The 18,292-nt window shown below is 40.0% G+C and overlaps 1 protein-coding gene across 2 annotated transcripts in view; it reads right to left on the reverse strand.

Annotated features, from left to right (window-relative positions):
* Window positions 1–7,607: 7,607 nt before the first annotated feature.
* Window positions 7,608–18,292, reverse strand: part of NAF1 (nuclear assembly factor 1 ribonucleoprotein) — a 35,372-nt gene continuing 24,687 nt past the window's right edge. For both annotated transcript variants that reach the window (XM_075930145.1, XM_075930144.1), the window contains exons 6-8: window positions 17,363–17,414; window positions 10,979–11,084; window positions 7,608–8,336 (exon numbers count right to left, since the gene is read on the reverse strand). In XM_075930145.1, coding sequence (XP_075786260.1) covers window positions 7,864–8,336; window positions 10,979–11,084; window positions 17,363–17,414 — 631 coding nt within the window. In that variant the 3' untranslated portion in view covers window positions 7,608–7,863. The remainder of the gene's footprint in view (window positions 8,337–10,978; window positions 11,085–17,362; window positions 17,415–18,292) is intronic.

The following is an 18,292-nucleotide window of genomic DNA, read 5'->3' on the forward strand; positions in this document are numbered from 1 at the left end:
GTCTTTTGTGAGACCAGTTCTTACAAGGGAGTTGTGAACTTAATTTACATTTATAAGAGAGAGAACTAAATTGGAATTACTGGGGATTCTTTTCTCAGTAGGAAATTCCTCTCCCAGGGACTGTGTGTGTGTTCGAATCAACATAGGTGCCAGCCGGGCACTTCTTGCAGCCTCGAGCTTAGCTTATTGACTTAATCGCTCTCTCTCCACATATCTGTTTTTTCAGCTTCTCAGGATCAGATGAGCCAGCATAGACTATGCTGATTTTACTGCTCTTTCTCTGCCCTGTATACAAACATCTCAGAGGGCAAGCAAGATTGTTTGAGATGGGGGGGGCTGTCTGGCTACATAGCCTTTTAGGGACCTAACTTCCATGAAATTATCTAGCTTCTCTTTAAACTGTTATAGTCCTAGCCTTCACAGCCTCCTCTGGTAAGGAGTTCCACAGGTTAACTACATGCTGTGTGAAGAACTTTCGCTTACTAGTTTTAAACCTGCTACCCATTAACTTCATTTGGTGTCCTCTAGTTCTTCTATTATAGGAACTAATAAATAACTTTTCTTTATCCTGCCTCTCCACACCACTCATGATTTTGTATATCTAAATCATATCCTCCCTCAGTCTTCTCTTTTCTAAACTGAAAAGCCCCAGTCGCTTTAACCTCTCTTCATATGGGACCCATTCCAAACCCCTAATCATTTTAGTTGCCCTTTTCTGAACCCCTTCCAAGGCCAAAATATCTTTTTTAAGGTGAGGAGACCACATCTGTCACAGTATTCAAGATGTGGGCGTACCATAGTTTTATACAGGGTAAGATATTCTGGGTCTTATTTTCTATCCTTTTTTTAAAAATTCCTAGCATCCTATTTGATCACCGCTGCACACTGTGTGGAAGTTTTCAGAGAACTGTCCACCATAACTCCAAGATCTCTTTACTGATTTGTTGTAGCCAAATTAGCCCCCATCATACTGTATGTATAGTTGGGGTTATTTTCCCCGATGTGCATTACTTTACACTTATCCACATTAAATTTCATTTGCCATTTTGTTGCCCAATCATTCAGTTTGGTGAGATCTTCCTGGAGTCTTAGAGTCCCTCACACTCTACTTCTGTCTTGGTATCATCTGCAAACTTTACCACCTCACTGCTTACCCCTTTCTCCAGATCATTTATGAATAAATTGAAAAGGATCGGTCCCAGGACTGACTCTTGGGGGACACCACTAGTTACCCCTCTCCATTCTGAAAATTTACCATTTATTCCTACCCTTTGTTTCCTGTCTTTTAACCAGTTCTCAATCCAAGAAAGGACCTTCCCTCTTATCCTATGGCCATGTAATTTACACAAGAGCCTTTGGTGAGGGACCTTGTCAAAGGCTTTCTGAAAATCTAAGTATACTATATCTACTGGATCCCCCTTGTCCGCATGTTTGTTAACCCCTTCAAAGAACTATAATAGATTAGTAAGACAGGATTTCCCTTTACAGAAACCATGTTGAATTTTGTCCAACAAAATATGTTCTTCTACATGCTTCACAATTTTATTCTTTACTATTGTTTCAACTAATTTGCCTGGTACTGAAGTTAGACTTACCGGTCCGTAATTGCCAGGATCGCCTCAAGAGCCCTTTTTAAATATTGGTGTCACGTTGGCTACCTTCCAGGCATTAGGTACGGAAGCCGATTTAAGGGATAGGTTACAAACCACAGATAATAGTTCAGCCATTTCCCATTTGAGTTCTTTTAGAACCCTTGGATGAATGCCATCCGGTCCCGGAGATTTGTTAACATTAAGTTTTTCTATTTGTTCCAAAACCTCCTCTAATGACACTTCAATCCGGGACAGTTCCTCAGATTCATCACTCACAAAGGATGGCGCAGATTTGGGAATCTTCCTAACGTCCTCAGCCATGAAAACTGAAGCAAAGAAATCATTAGTTTCTCCTTGATTGCTCCTTTTATATCTCGATCGTCTAGGGTACCCACAGGTTTTTTTAGCAGGCTTCCTGCTTCTAATGTATTTAAAAACATTTTATTTCTTTTTGAGTTTTCAGCTAGCTGTTCCTCAAATTTTTTTTTTTTTTTTTGCTTTTCTTATTACATTTTTACACTTGATTTGACAGTGTTTATGTTCCTTTCTATTTATCTCACTAGGAGTGGACTTCCACTTCTTAAAATATACCTTTTTGTCCCTCTCTGCTTCTTTTACATGGTGGTTAAGCCACAGTGACTCTTTATTAGGTCTCTTGCAATGTTTTTAATTTGGGGTATACATTTAAGTTCGGCCTCTATTATGGTGTCTTTAAAAAGTTTCCATACAACTTGCAGGGATTTGGCTCTAGTCACTGTGCCTTTTAATTTCTGTTTAACCTCATTTTTGTGTAATTCCCCTTTTTGAAATTAAATGCCAGGGTGCTGGACTGCTGAGGTGTTCTTCCCACCACAGGAATGTTAAATGTTGTGTTATGGTCACTATTCCCAAGAGGCCCTGTAACGGTTATCTCCTGGACCTGATCCTGTGCTCCACTCAGGACTAAATCGAGAATTGCCGCTCCCCTTGTGGATTCCCATACCAACTACTCCAAGAAGCAGTCATTTAAGCCATTGAGAAATTTGATCTCTGCTTCTCTTTCTGAGGTGATCTGTATCCAGTCAATATGGGGATAATTAAAATCCCCCATTATTAGAGTTCTTTATTTTGGTAGCCTCTCTAATCTCCCTCAGCATTTCAATGTATCATTGTCCTGGTCAGGTGGTCGGTAATATATCCCTACTGCTAATTTCTTATTATTGGAGCATGGAATTACTATCCATTGCAATTCTATTGAACATGTGGATTCATTTAATATTTTTATTTCATTTGATTCTGTATTATCTTTCACTTACAGTACCTCTCCACCACCCACAGGGCCTGCTCTATCCTTTCAATATATATTTATATCTCTGTATGAATGTGTCCCAAAAGAAAGTAGGATCTAGGTGTTGCCTTCTCTCTTCACTCCTACCCCATCATGCAGTCTTGAGGGGCAAATATGCAAAAGAAACCAGCTAGTCGAGCAGCTGACAACTTTCAATTTCTCCAAACAATTCACAGAAGTCAGTCACAATTCAGTCAGTACAATATCTTTTTATAGTAATTATGCATATTAAATTTGATGTTAAGCTAACTCTGTGCTTTAAATTACCAAAACCAAAGACTTCCATGTATAGTAAAACTCCATTGGTCCGGCATCCAATGCTCCAGCACTCCTGATAGTCCGGCACCATCGGGAACCCGGAAGTGCTCCGGGCAGCCGGACAATTGGAGCTGCTCTGCACCCGGCTTCCCCGATTGAGCCTCTGCTGAAACTGACCAGCAGCTGAATTGGGGAAGCCGGGGGCAGAGCAGCTGGGATGCTGCCGGATTGGTCCCGTAGCGCTGCGCCTCAGGGCTGCGGGACCAACACAGCTGCACCCAAGCTGCTCTTGGGGAAGCCTGGGGCAGAGCAGCTGGAGTGCTGCCAGGTTGGTCCCACAGCACCGAGGGGAGGTGCTATGGGACCAACCCAGCAGCACCCCAGCTGCTCTGAAACTGACCAGCAGCGGCTGAATGGGGGATGCCTGTGGCAGAACTGGACTATCGGAAGGGGGGGCTATGAGAGATTGGGGGCATCCACCTCACCCCAGACCCTTCATAGCCCCCCCCTTCCGATAGTCCAGCATATCTAATAATCCAGCACCCCCTGGGTCCTAATGGGGCCAGATTATCGGAAGTTTACTGTATCTACTCTTTCTGTGGTGCCTAAATAAAGGAAGGGCTCCAAATACTTGATCATCTTGCTCATTGCCGTACAGTGTACTTTTTTTAGTAATTGGAACAACAACAAAAGGCTCGAGGAAGTATTGTTTTTGAAGAGAGAACAATGGGGATGAAGAAAAGTCCTTTCTGCAATCAATTCAACAAGATCAGCAAGCCAAGGGCTATTCAGCAAAGAGTTTTAAGTATGTATGTCTTTCAGGTACAGAGTTTTCCTTTGTGGAACAAGAAAATGTATTGTTCCAAAAGGCCCTTTGAATTCCTACTGTCTTCCAGTGATTGAAAGTTGCTTAGAGAAGTTACATACAAACACATACACAGATGCGTTCTAATATATTGGACTCAAGGTTTTAAAGCTAATTCACCTTCTGTAGTAACTGGAGCTCTTCATAGTGTGTACTCCTGTGGGTGCACCATCTACATACCTTTGATCACAGAATTTCAGTAGCAGTACCTGTTTGACCTATGCTTATACTGCATTTCCTTGTGCCCAGTACCTGAGCTATATACAGCTACATGGGTGAACTGTCCACTGTTCCTTTCCCACCGTGAAATCCCACAGATGAGAGACTAAAGTGGAGGGCAAGTAATGGAAGACCTACAGGAAGCTACATATGGAAGAACAAGGCAAGTAACCGCTCCAAGTTCTGTCCCTATGATCTCCACATCGGATAACACCCAAGCAGTATGTGTAGGATGGGAAAGTTTTGGAGCCAGATGCAAGACTGAGATGCCAACAGCAGATGTTGGCCTACAGGCAGTATTAGGGCACAGTGCTTTGAAAATTGTGAACAGATGTCCAGCTTTGGAAAATTCAGTCATTGGAACATCTTTCACCAATGCTATGGAGGTAGAATGGGATCTAGAGAAGTGAGCTGTTACATTCTTAATGGACATTAAACATTAACTCACTCTTAAGTAAGGATACAGCCAAAAACCCATTTATGAAAACATTTGAGTGGAAATTGTGAGCCTTTCTGATCTCTTGGCAAATCAAACCGTCTCAGACACACTAAGCTATACAGTTCTGGTCAAATATAAAGCTAACAACTTTCAAGCATCCAGAGTACGGAGAGTAGATTCTAGCCTAGAATTTTGATGCTGTGGGGAAAAAGCCACACACACACACACACACACACTCACTCTATAACCTAACTGATGTGGAAATTAAGAGGATCTTTTGGGTTAAAAATTTTAGATGTGGTCATAAGGAAATTTTTTTTAAAAGAAAATGTAAAAACGGCCACACATTCTCCAACACTGTGGGTAGAAGTATGGCTACCAAAAATGCTGTTTTCTTAAGTATAGCATAGAGTAATTAGCTTGTGGCTCAAATGGAGGCTTCATGAGGCAATTAAGAACTTAGTTCAAATCCAACACAAAAGTAGGTTCTCTTATTTGTGAAAAGAAGTTAATCAGTTTGTCATGGCGCAGAACAGCAGCATTTATATTTCTCTCAAAAGTCCATTAAGGTGATCCACTCAGAATAAGCACATCCTGAACATATTTAGTCTAATCTCTTTGTACTGTTTGGAGGTTTTTACATGCTTCTGGAAACACCAGATCAATTAAGAGACAATGGGTTTTCATCACAGGGCATAGCTTCAAAAGGGTGAATTCAAAGTAGCTATTTTGCATTCCCTTTACACCATACCCAGGAAATCCTAGTATTCACTTTACATGTATTGTTTCAAAAGGCCCTTTGAAGTTACTAGTATCTTCCAGTGACTGAATTAGTCAATTGCTTAGAGAAGTTACATACACAATTGCATTATAATAGAACGGACTCAAGGTTTTAAAGCTAATTCAATAAGGGTGCATTTACACTGCACTGTTATTCCGAGATAATTAGCGTTATTTCGAAATAATGCAAGCACCTACACAGCCATTCCATTATTTCAAAATTAGTTTTGAAATAAGACAGATTATTCAGAACTCTGTAAACACCTATTCCGAAATAGCTATTTTGAAATAAGGCATGTGTAGACACTCCACAGCTGCAATTTTGAAATAGCCCCTTACCAGGACCATTCTAAGTTATTCTTCCCCAGTACCTCCTGGGGTTCTAACTCCAGATAGCACATCTACATTATGGAAGCCTGCCATGGACTAATTTTGAGGCTTCTTTGCAGTGTAGACATGCTATCCTGAAATAAAATAACTATTCCGTAATAGCGTATTTCAAAATAGCCATGCAGTATAGACATACCCTAAGGCAGGAGCAAGAGCTATCATAGCCATGGCGGACTGATTTGAACAGCAGATGAATTGCTGCTAGGCTTTGAGATCATCTTTCCAACTAGTCAGCGTAGCCAGTTAGGCAGCTCACTCCAGGCCAGATGTACTCAATAGGTTGCCCCAGGGCGTCAGCAAGATACATCTATATACGGACACGAAAGTCCGTGATAAACATTTTTAGGTCCATGGTAATGTTTTACAAAATTGAATGACTTAACTCCCTCTCCCCCCTCATCAATAAGTACAGTAATTTTGTTGAGTGTCCTTCATGCAACATAGTGGTGCTGACCCGGGGGTTACCGTGAGACTAGTTCTGATGCAGGCAATTTTATGATATGGCTCCCTTGAGTTTCTATCCAAACAGATTTACTTCCAAATATACCCAGGTAAAGTATATTTTAAGTTCCTAAGCTATAGCTTTGTTCTTATACAGTTCTTTTTATATTAATTTCAAAATGTAGGTAACCTAGCGGGTCTAATTCAGTCCCCAGAGTAGCTGGTAACCTGGTTTTCCTGGTTCACTCAGCAAGTTACTCAAGATTTACAATTATTTCATGCACAGGGAGAAAAATTTGGCTCAATATATGTTTACAAGACAGAGATTAACCTGTCATAGCTTCAGAGTTAACTGCAGTTTGCCCTCTTCCCATCCTGGGCTCCCTTGAGGACACCCACTAAGTTTTCAGACTTGCAGTCCCTCTGCAAAGTGATTTCCCTAGAAAGTCTGACTGTGGTTATCATCTGTGGTTACCCTTTCTTCAGGGACAACAAGTGCATACATCTGTTTTAACAACCAGCTTGCAAAAAGCAAAGTATATTTATTCTGGTGATAAAAGCATTACAGAGAAACAAAAACAAGTGTTCCTGCACACATGCTAAAAGCATATCAAGAGACATCTGTTTTATGGGCTCCTAGGGAGTCAAAGTCTTTCCAATCCTTCCACAACTGTTGGGGCCCCATGTAGACAGAGGCCCTGTCCATTTGCTGAATCAGGAAGCAAGCCCATTGACATTATGAACTCATCGTTTTCATACCAAAAGCTTTTATTGCTTTTTGGAAAAACCCAGTTTGAACCAGCACATACCTCCACAGAGACTGATAATTCTCTAGAAGCGTTTACAACTTGACTGATTTTCCTTAATCACCCTCCCACTATTTTTTATTTCTGAGGAGCTGTGGTAACACTCTTGCAGTAGAGCTATACAGAATCCCTGGTCCATAGTGACACAAACCATTCATAAACTTAACACAATACGGTCACTCGAGATATTGCATGCGGTTGCAATATCTCTCAAAGCCTTCTTTAGAAAGAATATAATGCTGATCTGTAAAACGTGATGAAAATAGAATGAATTGTGTAATTTTTCTCAACAAATAGAGAAATGATATCTTCAGTTAAGATACGACAACTTATATTTGTTTTCATAAAATTTTTTGGACCAATCATCTTGCTATCCATGTCGATATATCCTTATTTTTTATCTCAAGAGCAAATATTTTCTCTCATACCCCCATCAGATACTTTATATAAATGCTAGCTCAAAAGTTGCTACAAAAATGCATATAGGCGGTTGCAAAGTAAAAATAATGTTTATTAATACTTGGGATACTTCAAACACTACACATTATCAAGTTAAATCAGCATTCAGTATATTTCAGTTTTTTTAAAGATGGGTTTATCAAAAAAGGCAGTCTTTGCATGTTTGATATCGCTGCAGAAGGTTGTACCTATTTAGCATTAGAACTTCAGATTTGTTCTGTTCTTTTACTTATAAATGTGTTTCTGGATGGAAAGACATGGTTTCCAGTATATGCAGCTCACTGTACTCAGTCATGAAAATACTTATGAGTTTCAAACTGACCATTTGAAGAAGCAGGTGGTGGTGGTGGTGGTGGTGGTGGTGGTGGTGGCGGCGGCGGCGGCGGGAATAGGAATGGTGGATTATACAGATTAGAGAGCAGACTGGGCCTTGTCCACGTCATGTTTAGATTTGGGGGTGGAAAGTGATGCATCTCATTACCAACAGGTCCAAATCCTGGAGGAGGAAAGGGATATTGTGGCATCATAGGATTTCCGTGTCTGAGAGGCTGTGGAAACATTGCAGATTCTTGGTGTATCCTGTGATCTGAAGAGTACGAGTGTGGAGGTCTTAGCTGTGGTCTTGAAAAGCTCGGATGAACAGATGGATGAGTAAATCTATCCCTTGAGAAGCCAGAGTTAAATTCTCTGCCACAATATCCTCTTGAATAATTTGAAGTAGGCTGTTGCACAGGTTGATTCTGAACTCCATTACTCTTGCCTTAAAAAAAAAAATCCACAGAATTACTATTTCTTATTCTATTAATATTCAGTTTCTAGAACTTTGACTATAAAATAGCTTACTCTAACGGTCTCACAAGAGGTGGTCTACTCCTCCTAAAAAAGCCTAATACTTAACAGTATATGAATAAAAATATGCAAACTGTATTCAAACTCAAAGCAAGGATTATGCTGTGTTTAGTGTTTATCAGCTGATTTAGTGTTTTAAAAATAAAGAAAAAATACACATTTGAACTTTAAGAGATCTTCTGAATATCTGAAATTAGTAAATACATTTCATTAAATGACCAATAAGTTACCATTTGTAAACTGTTAAATGAACTCCATTCATGGGGAGGGTGTTTGTTTTGGAACAATGCTGAAATAGTTTAGTGGCTCTAAGATTTGAAAGAATGAAAATTAAAATGTCAACTTTTACACCTTCCTCCTCCATGTGTACTTATTGGATTATTTACTCAGGGATACCCATAACATAAATAACTCACCCAAAAGTTTTCTTTGCAATAAAATGTAAGCGTTTGTTATGAGTACAAAAAATGTAAAACTGAAGATATAAAATTAGTGATCTGATTCTGTGCAAGAGTTTTCAGATTTTAATTCAGCTGAAAAAGCTTATTAAAAACCCAATAATTTTCCCTCTATCATTTATATAAACAAACTGTCAAATCAAATCATATTGATCTATCTTTTGGCTTCTTAGTTGACCTACATATGCAGGGCTCTCTCATATTATATATTTATATATATTTCTGTCAGTTACAGTGCCTGTTTTGACTTAGGCTAAGTATGCTATAACATTTGATAATGCCAAAGCTGACTTGAGCTTCAACACAGGAAATGTCCCAGAATACATTAATGTTCTGTCCTACTACAAGCTGCGGAGGCATCTCCATGAACTAGTATCCGGAATACTAGCACTCAAAACAAGGATAAGTACAGAACAAGAATTTGAAGAACTGGGACGTACTGGTAGATTGGATATTAGTGAGATGTACAAAGTTTTGTAAGTTGCAGTATTAATAGGATGATAAAAATGCCTAACTAAAACATGCAACTTTGGGGGCATCCCTTGTATCTATGTTAAATTTAACAACATTGCACGGAACAGGTTCCTGGACACTAGAAACTTTCCTCTTATACTATCCTGTACAAGCAGTAAACCTGACTAACATTAACTATTTGATCTCATACACTTCATTCCAAACCTAAGTGTGGTCAAGCAACTGACTATGCAATTTATCAATCACAATATAACAAATCTTGATTTCACCATTTAAATGTTGCATGTCTTTTGCAAAGTACAGTAAACTTCCGATAATCTGGTACCTTTAGGACCCAGGGGATGCCGGATTATCAGATATGCCAGACTATTGGAAGAGGGGGCTATGAGGAGTCTGGGGTGGAGTGGGGGGCATGCTCCCCTCGGCGCTGCGGGACCAACCCGACAACACTCCAGCTGCTCTGCCCCAGACTTCCCCAAGTCAGCCACTGCTGAAACTAACCAGCTGCTGACTCGGGGAAGCCCGGAGCAGAGCAGCTCCAATTGTCCAGCTGCCCGGAGCACTTCCGGGTTCCATCAGGATGCCGGACCACTGGAGTTTTACTGTGGTATCAAAGGTTAATTCTAAATTATTTAGTTTATCAGAGTAAACACAGAAGTGACTTAATTAGGATTTTGATTTTATGATAACACACAAGCCACAGAGTGTTAATTAAATATATTTTGATTCACAATGGAAGATCGTTTAAAAAGCATGTGCATTAAAAAGACCCTTAAACTCACCATGCCACTGAAAGAAAAATTATCAGGATGTATTTGGTCATAAAATATTCACAAGATTCAGCATTAGTCATCTAGGGACATACCTATTGTTGTAATAGCTAAGCCTACCAGATAGTTACAAGCTCAACTGTATTAAAAAAAGTGAATATGTTCATATGAAGTCAGAATAAAAAAAACAGATGTTAATAGAAAATGGTACAGAAGCAAAATAGACTTAATTAGTACCAATAACAAGGCCTGATATAATTTAGTGACAGTATTAAAAAATCAAAATCAAATAAAAAAAAGTAGAACTGAAAATCAATAGACCAAAATTGGTGAGAATATAATACTGATCTGTAAAACGCAATGAAAATAGACTGAATTGTGTAATTTTTCTCAACAAGAGTTTGTCATAGCTGCCCTCACTATATTCATAGCCCTTGTCATCTTGGGGCAAAGAAATGAATTCCATCCCTAGTCATGTTTCAACAAGCCCAATACTTTATCCAATACTTTTTCCATTATTGAATAGTAGGTGAAGTGACAATTTAGAAAATTCATCATACATATCACTAATACTTTATAAGTGATGTATAGCTGCAGAGAAAAAGGTGATCATTTAGCAAAAAACTCCTCAAAACTTAGTGCTCATCTGTATCAAATATTCCAAATTTAAGGGAGATGCCCTCATGAGTTTAATTACAACTTTTAAAAAAATTGATATGTTTGATAAATTGTACTGAAGTCCCAATATTAAAGAAGTATGAAATGCAAAGAAAAATTGATCACTGCTTTTCAGATGTGATTTGAAAGGCAGAAGTTAGAACATTTTTATTTTCTGTATGGTATTTACTCACTTGATTCATTCATTTCTGATCTGGGTTTCTTTCTTTCTTGATTCTGAGGTTTCTTTTTCTTCTGTTTTGCCTGTCTCTCCATTTCATCATCACTGAAATCTAAGGCCTTAGAAAATTACAAAAAGATATTAGATAAATCACCAAAAAGTTGTTATAAACCTAAAAGTAAACATTTTAACTGTTAGAATGCCTTACAGAGGTCCTTTGGAAAATAGTGTGGTCAAGTTACTACAAATTGTATCATAATGCACATGTACAAAGGATCTAAATTAGAGATGCATAACCATAATTCTATCATTTCCTAGCTTCTGAATTCTTAATTTGCCTGACAAAATACTTAACTTTCAACAGCAATTTTCTTAACTTAGTTTTTGGGATGTGATAATATGTGTATATAAACCTACATGTAGTGTTGTCAGTAGCTACTCAATGCTGCCTGTAATAGATCTTTATTTATTAGAAGTAGGGATGTTAAGAAGCATGTAATTCATTAATCATGTAGTTGACAAAAATGTTGTCGACTACACAATTAATCGATAAGGGTAACACTGCAAACACTCAGTAACGGCTTGTGCTGGGTCTGGCAACTATCACCACTGCGGCTCTGCATGAAAATTTAGGAGCCAGTGCTTAAGTGTGTAAGAACAAATAGAACAGTGCATGTGTAAGAAATTGCAGTGATATTGTTAAAAAGAGAAAACAGATTAAGTTACTAAGAAAGCTAGAAAAAGACCAGCTTGAAGTAACTCTAAGGCTAGGTCTACACTACCCAAGTTTGGTTGACAAAACTTAAATCGACATCCAAAACTCTACAAAACAAAGTCACCAGAGGGTGTTCACACTTGCTTCCTATGTTGACAGATCATGTCCACACCCAAGAGCACCACTATGAACAATATATTGTGGGTATGTATCTGAGTGCAGTGTTGTGAGAAGGCAGAGCTGATCACATCTTGAGATTCCCTCTGAATTCTCCCACAGCCTCCTCAACTGCTATAAGTTCTCCTTTTGTGGAATGTGAAAGCAGAACAGATGTCCATTCCTCCTCCCACTGAAGCAGCACTCTGCCTGCTGCTGTGTTCCTAGTGCAGGGCGGAACAGAAGCAGTACAATCATTTGTTCTATGTTTGTTCCCAAAAGGGAGCAACACACACAGCAGTCAGATCTTTCAAAGTTCCATGAAGTAAGAGGACCGTATGCCTGCAGGGCAGCAGAGATCAAATGCCTCAGAAGAGCAATTGGGGCAGGCATTGTGCGATACTAGTGGAACACAGCTCTGTAGACACAACAAACAGCACTGTCTATACTGGCTCTTGCTCCACAATAAAGCGAAGAGGAACGAAAAAAGTATCTTGCAGGGATGTCAGTGGTTAACCTGTTACTGGTTAACCAGAAGCCTGGCCTGAGCAGCTCCCACCAGCGGTGGACCCAGTCTGGCTAGAGCAGCCTACAGCATTAAAAGGCCTGGTCATGGCCACCACACTATGCATGGGGGGTAAGGAGAGCTTCTCCAGCCCGGCTGAGCCCACCCAGACAGGTGGCCACTCCAGCCCAGCTGTTAACTGATTAAATGGGTTTTCACATCCCTAGTCTCCTACAGGAGTGCAAGTTTGTCACTGAAAGTGTACATTCTTCCTCGACAAAAGTTGTATTGCAGTTTGCACACTCACTGTTTTGATGAGTAAAGGCAGTTTTTGACTACAAATCTTGTTAGTGTAGACAAAGCTTAAGACTTTACTAACAGGAGGAAAATTAACATGGAAATTAGAGGCTAACATATAGGAAAAGAAAATTATAAATAAGTTTGTGTAATAAAGGGAGGTTGACGTATCGTCTAGCTTAGGAGGTAACTGATGAGATTGTTCTGATGACCTTTTTACTTCAACGTAATTAATCACCACTTTCCTGAGCATTTTGCCTTAATAAAGATTTTAGACCCTTGTGCAGAATAAGTGAATCTCTAACATAGCACATACCATAAATTCTCATATCAAGGGGTGGAAAAACATTAATTTCTCTCTTCCTCAGCCCAACAAATCCCTAGCTACTAACTATTAATACAGATGAAAAATAAAAAAGCATATAGGTGCCTAAATACCTTTAAAACTTGGGCCAGACACTTTGAAATCAATGGGCACCTAAGTGCCTTTAAAAATCAGATCCTTCTAATTATTCAGCTGCCTAAAGGCAGTAATGAAAAAGTAACCATTTACACAGAGGACAGATTGCTTGTTAAGTACTCATTGTAACAAATCAAGTTGAAAAATAATCCAATACATACAGAATTTTTTGTGAATAGCACTAAACAGCAAAACAAAAACAAAAAACAATAAAAAACCCACAATACATTTTAACTTGATGCCTCTTACTATAGTCTGCAATCCACAAGTATAGAATATAAAAATATACACATTTCTAAAACAGAAGTTTAACAATAGTAAATTTTAAAACTATCTGGTGGCCAAGAACTCTGCTTGCTGAACACTGGACTGGTAGGAAGAAAACACTTCTTTCTTTTAAATAATATAGATCTTCAATGACAATTTACCAGTATTCTAACGCATTCAATACCTCTGTATCATTTATTTTACGATTTAGCTTGGCTATACAGCATTTGGAATTTAAGACCAGTATTAGTTATGTTTAATTATAAATGTTTAATTATAAATGCTTCATTTTAGATTTACATAGCATGAATAAAAACAGACCATTTCTTTCATAACTATAAACACGTGATTTTAATTTTATATATCGCATAATTTAAAAATAAACTGTTGATCAGAGTGTGTAAGGGTTGGGGATAGCAAGTGATGGACAGGGGGAGAATAGAGAGGGCGGGGCTTCAAGGAAGGGGCGGGGGAGTGGTAGATCTTTACCTGTTCTGAGATTTAAAAAGTGACAAGCTACTATCATAAACTATACTCCAGTCTGTCTAGGATGAGTGACACAAGCTACTATCAGCAGTTACAGGAGATGGTGCTGCACACCTCTGAGAATGACTACCACATCAATTTGTCCAAAATATTTCAAGGCACAGTAAATAATATTTGAAGTGTGTCTAGATTTGGTCTGTATACTCAAGACATCTAATACTGTACTGGTCTCACTGTGAGGCATGTAAATGAAATCTTGTAATTAGTAGCTGTCATAAGATCCAAAGAAAGATTAGTATCTGAATGACACATCTGAATGCACATAATTTTAAATTTCTGTCCTCTGATACAAAGGCTCTCCATGCTACTGAGTCCAAAAAAGAAGTCTTAAGAACAAGATTGTGAGTTGGAGAGAGATTTGACTAACATTCAGCAGTTGTCCCATGTTTGAGAAAAGGGTGATTATAAAAGTAACGTGGCTTAGTAGATCCTTGCAAATGGCCAATCAAAATAGGAGTAAACAGAAATATCCTGAATTCTCAATTGAACTGCTATCTCAGAGAAGAATTTTGCAAAAACTCTTGATGCTGCAGGCAGGCCAAAGAGCAGCACCTTATCCTAGAAATGTCATTTTGCTACCACAATAATACGGTTCAATAAATTTATGGAGAAGTGTCCCTTAAACTGAGAGTCATGAACCAATCCATGACAGAAAGTGAAGAGATTATGGAGACAAGAGTTAACATACAGAACTGAAACTTCTGAATAGTTCTGGTATTTTAGCTCTAAAATTGGATAAAACACTATTCTTCTGTACAGTAAAGCAAATTCAATAAAACTTCTGACCCCTCAGGTATTTGGTTACCTTCCCTACGGAAGTCAAAGTAACTAAACTTCTAAAATAGAATGGCCTCATGAGACAGTTTGAAGAGAAGGGCAGAAGAAAAAGTTTTACAAACTGAATGGCATAGGTCTTTTCTATAACGTCTAAGATATATTTCTTTAGTTTGCTGATAAAATGGTTTAGCTATCCCCAGCTGAGGAAATGAAGGAACCCTGCTGTTATACCTGGTTCTGGTCTCAGTTCCTTAATTTTCACATCACATCTCACGTTTGGTGTGCAACAAAATGGCGGCAAGGTAGCAGACTGCTTAGATCAGGGCTACTCAACTCAGGAAGCTCTGAGGCCCAAAATGATACTCTCAGCACATGCCGAGGGCTGCAACTTAAGTGTGATTGCATAGACACGCAAATAGCTTATTTCACGCTGATGGGAAAAGGCAAAACTACACAACACACAGGCCCTATTTAAGTCAGTTCTACTGATAATAAAAATACAATATTTACCCAATGTCCACCCATCACAGCACTTTCAATGAGCAATGACAATCCGCGATTTAACTATTAAAACACATACCAACAGAAGACCATTATATTGACTACTTTTTTGTTCTGACTCCCACCTGCTTTCTGCATGTTGAGCCCTGTATAAACCCAAACTGCACTATGGGCCACAAAGAAATGGGCTGCGGCCCACATGTGGCCCACGGGCCACCTGTTGAATAGTCCTGGCTAAATTTAGGCCTTGATTTTGTTGCCTGTCAATTGTAAATCAAGATCTGGGACATTATAATTATAAGGACATAAGAACTCAAAATGGAGTTTATGGACTGAAGGACATTTAAAATGGAACCCAAAGGAACAGAGACACTTTTGCCGACAAAACTTAACATCTGCACATGGCTGTGCACACTGCACCACAGTGTTGCACACAGTGCGAAGATCTGCACCCAGCACTGATTTGTTTGCACCCAACACCATTTTGTGCACTAGAGACACTCCAGTGGTTTTCCTGCTTTGGGACCTTTATAAACTCAAGCTCCAGAGGAGATTGGGTTCTGTTCCATCTCCGCTCATTTGTTTGGTTCGGTTTGTTCATCTGCCTCACTACTACAGCAGCCTGCCGTTCCTGAGACCGTAGTGAAGGCCCGGGATCTACTGTGGGACGGATCACTATCTCCAGCTGCTCACAGGATGCTTTGGCCCACCACTGTGGTGATTGCCCAGTACGGTGGACCACAGCTACCTGCGTCCACAGAGTAACACATTTGGACTCCTCAGTGTTCCTTCTTTGAGGCTGTCAAGCAGCCAACGAGTAGCGGGTCCTGAGCCTCAGCTGTCGCCTCCATCTTAGACAGACTGAGTATAGTTTATGTTCTCTTGTTAACTGTGCTATTCCCTATTATTTCAGAGGGTGAGGGGTTGGTTTTCTTTTACAGTGTTCTGTTCTGGGTTTATTCTTATGCTGTTATCTGTTGTATACAATACATCTCTCTTAAATTGGATATTGGAATCTGTGTTTATTTCGGACTGGAAAAATCTGCCGGTGACAGATATGGTGGTTTCCAGGTCAGACCATCTTCTGGGACAAAGGCATTTAACATCTATTTGGCCCTGCACTAAATGTAGCTTACTAGTGCGCCTTTGCTAGTAATAATTTACACACACACACACACACACACACACTTTGTTCGGACTCTGGAACGACATACCCTGCTGATGCTGTTGATGTATTTGATCTGATGACAAACAAAGCTGAAAATTACTGCAGATGCTACTATGATAACGGAAAGGAGGAGTAAAAGGTCTCTCCTTAATTGAAGGAACCAAACCCAAAGAGCAGATGCTTGATCTTATCTCCTGTAGTTCTTGTACAATATAAATACCAACTCCCTCAAAGAGGAGATATTCTAGTATCCAAAGTTAAAGGAGGAGGAACAAAGCTAAGCATGTTTTGTCAAAGTAACAGTAGAAGCCAATGCTCTAACAAGAGTTCAAGGTGTCAAATGAAACACACAAACACAGCTTTGCCCCAATCTGACCCTGTTAGGATTGCATTTGCCAGTTTGTTTTAATCATCAATAAATCCTGCCAACACAGTGCAATCACAGGTGGAATTTATAACAGGCTATAACAGCTTGTTAATTTGACACCTTATTACCAGGAGGGGAAAAAAGGAGACCATTCTTCTTCCCCTATCAGCATCCCAGAACATGTGTCCAGACCTCAACCTGCTACTAACAGCAGTGATGGCCAATGAATTACATACAAGGTGAGTACAAAAATATGAAATCACTGCAAAAATGTGTGATATCATTTGTCTGCTTTCTTGGCTATAGACAAGAAGCAAGAGTGGACCAAGCTGTTGTAACAGGCTACAGTAAGTCTATATTTTGGAGGTAGCCCAAACCATGTCAAACCCAGGATGAGATTAAAATATAAAGGGGTACTTGATTAACCAGTTATCCGATAAGCATTGCCATAAGCATTATAGTATGGTGGACCCTGCCCTGCTAGAGCAGCCCCAGCCCAGAGCAGCAAGCCAGTCAACCAATTAAACATATCATTTAACCAGTTAAAATCTTAAACAGGATTTTTGCATCCCTAACTGAGATACACAGACACTAAAGGCAAATTCAAAGTGAAAACCAAGTGATCCACTAAAACTTACCTCAGGTGGTGGTTCTTGGTCATTCTTCCATGATGCATCAGAACCTTTCACCCTAGAAAAAAATTGGACATAGATTTTGAGAAGCTTTTTAAAGCAACCTACTTTGCTGGTTAGCAAGAAATTCATAATTCTATAACTATTTTACAAAAAATCATTAAGATAACAATTAGGTCGCTATGGCACCCTGAATAAAATATAAATGGATTTTAAACTTGCTTTTAGAACCATTTCTATCTAGTTTACATGTATTTCAGTTTGGTAGATCATGCTGTCTCTAGCCACCACTTTTAAAATGTTCCTACTTTGAGTGAAAAGTGAAAGTCCTTATGCTTTGGCTGAGTTCTTTTTCAAATGTTTTAAAAGCAAAATATGGTAAACTGAGGCACAGCCCCACACTTTCCTAGGGGCCTGTTTTGACAATACAGGCAATCCCCAACTTATGCGGATCCGACTTATGTCGGATCCACACTTACGAACGGGGCTCTCTCGCCCCGGAGCTCGCAGGCAGCGGTCCGCCACCTCGACCTCCGGGGCAAGAAAAGCTGCTCCCTGCCCCTGGTCTGCTGGGGACCGTCTCCAGCAGACCAGGGACATCGGGAGCAAAGCCGCAGCCGCGACGGGTCCCGTGCCAGAGCAAAGCCTCAGAGGCACGGCACCCCGCCGCTGCGGCTTTGCTCCCTGTGTCCCTGGTCTGCTGGGGGGGGGGGGAGGGCGCGAAGCTAGTGTGCCCCCCCCAGCAGACCAGGCTTTTGTTGTGGACCCTGGGGCAGAGCAGCTGGGGCGCTGCCAGTTGGTCCCGCAGCGCCGCTCTGGGCACTACTGGACCAACCCGGCAGCACCCCAGCTGCTCTGCCCCAGGCGTCCCCGAGTTAGCTGCTGCTGAAACTGACCAGCGCTGACTACAGGAAGTCCGAGGCACAGGTGCTCTGT

This window comes from Pelodiscus sinensis, chromosome 5 (assembly GCF_049634645.1).
Source record: "Pelodiscus sinensis isolate JC-2024 chromosome 5, ASM4963464v1, whole genome shotgun sequence".
Lineage (NCBI taxonomy): Eukaryota > Metazoa > Chordata > Testudines > Trionychidae > Pelodiscus > Pelodiscus sinensis.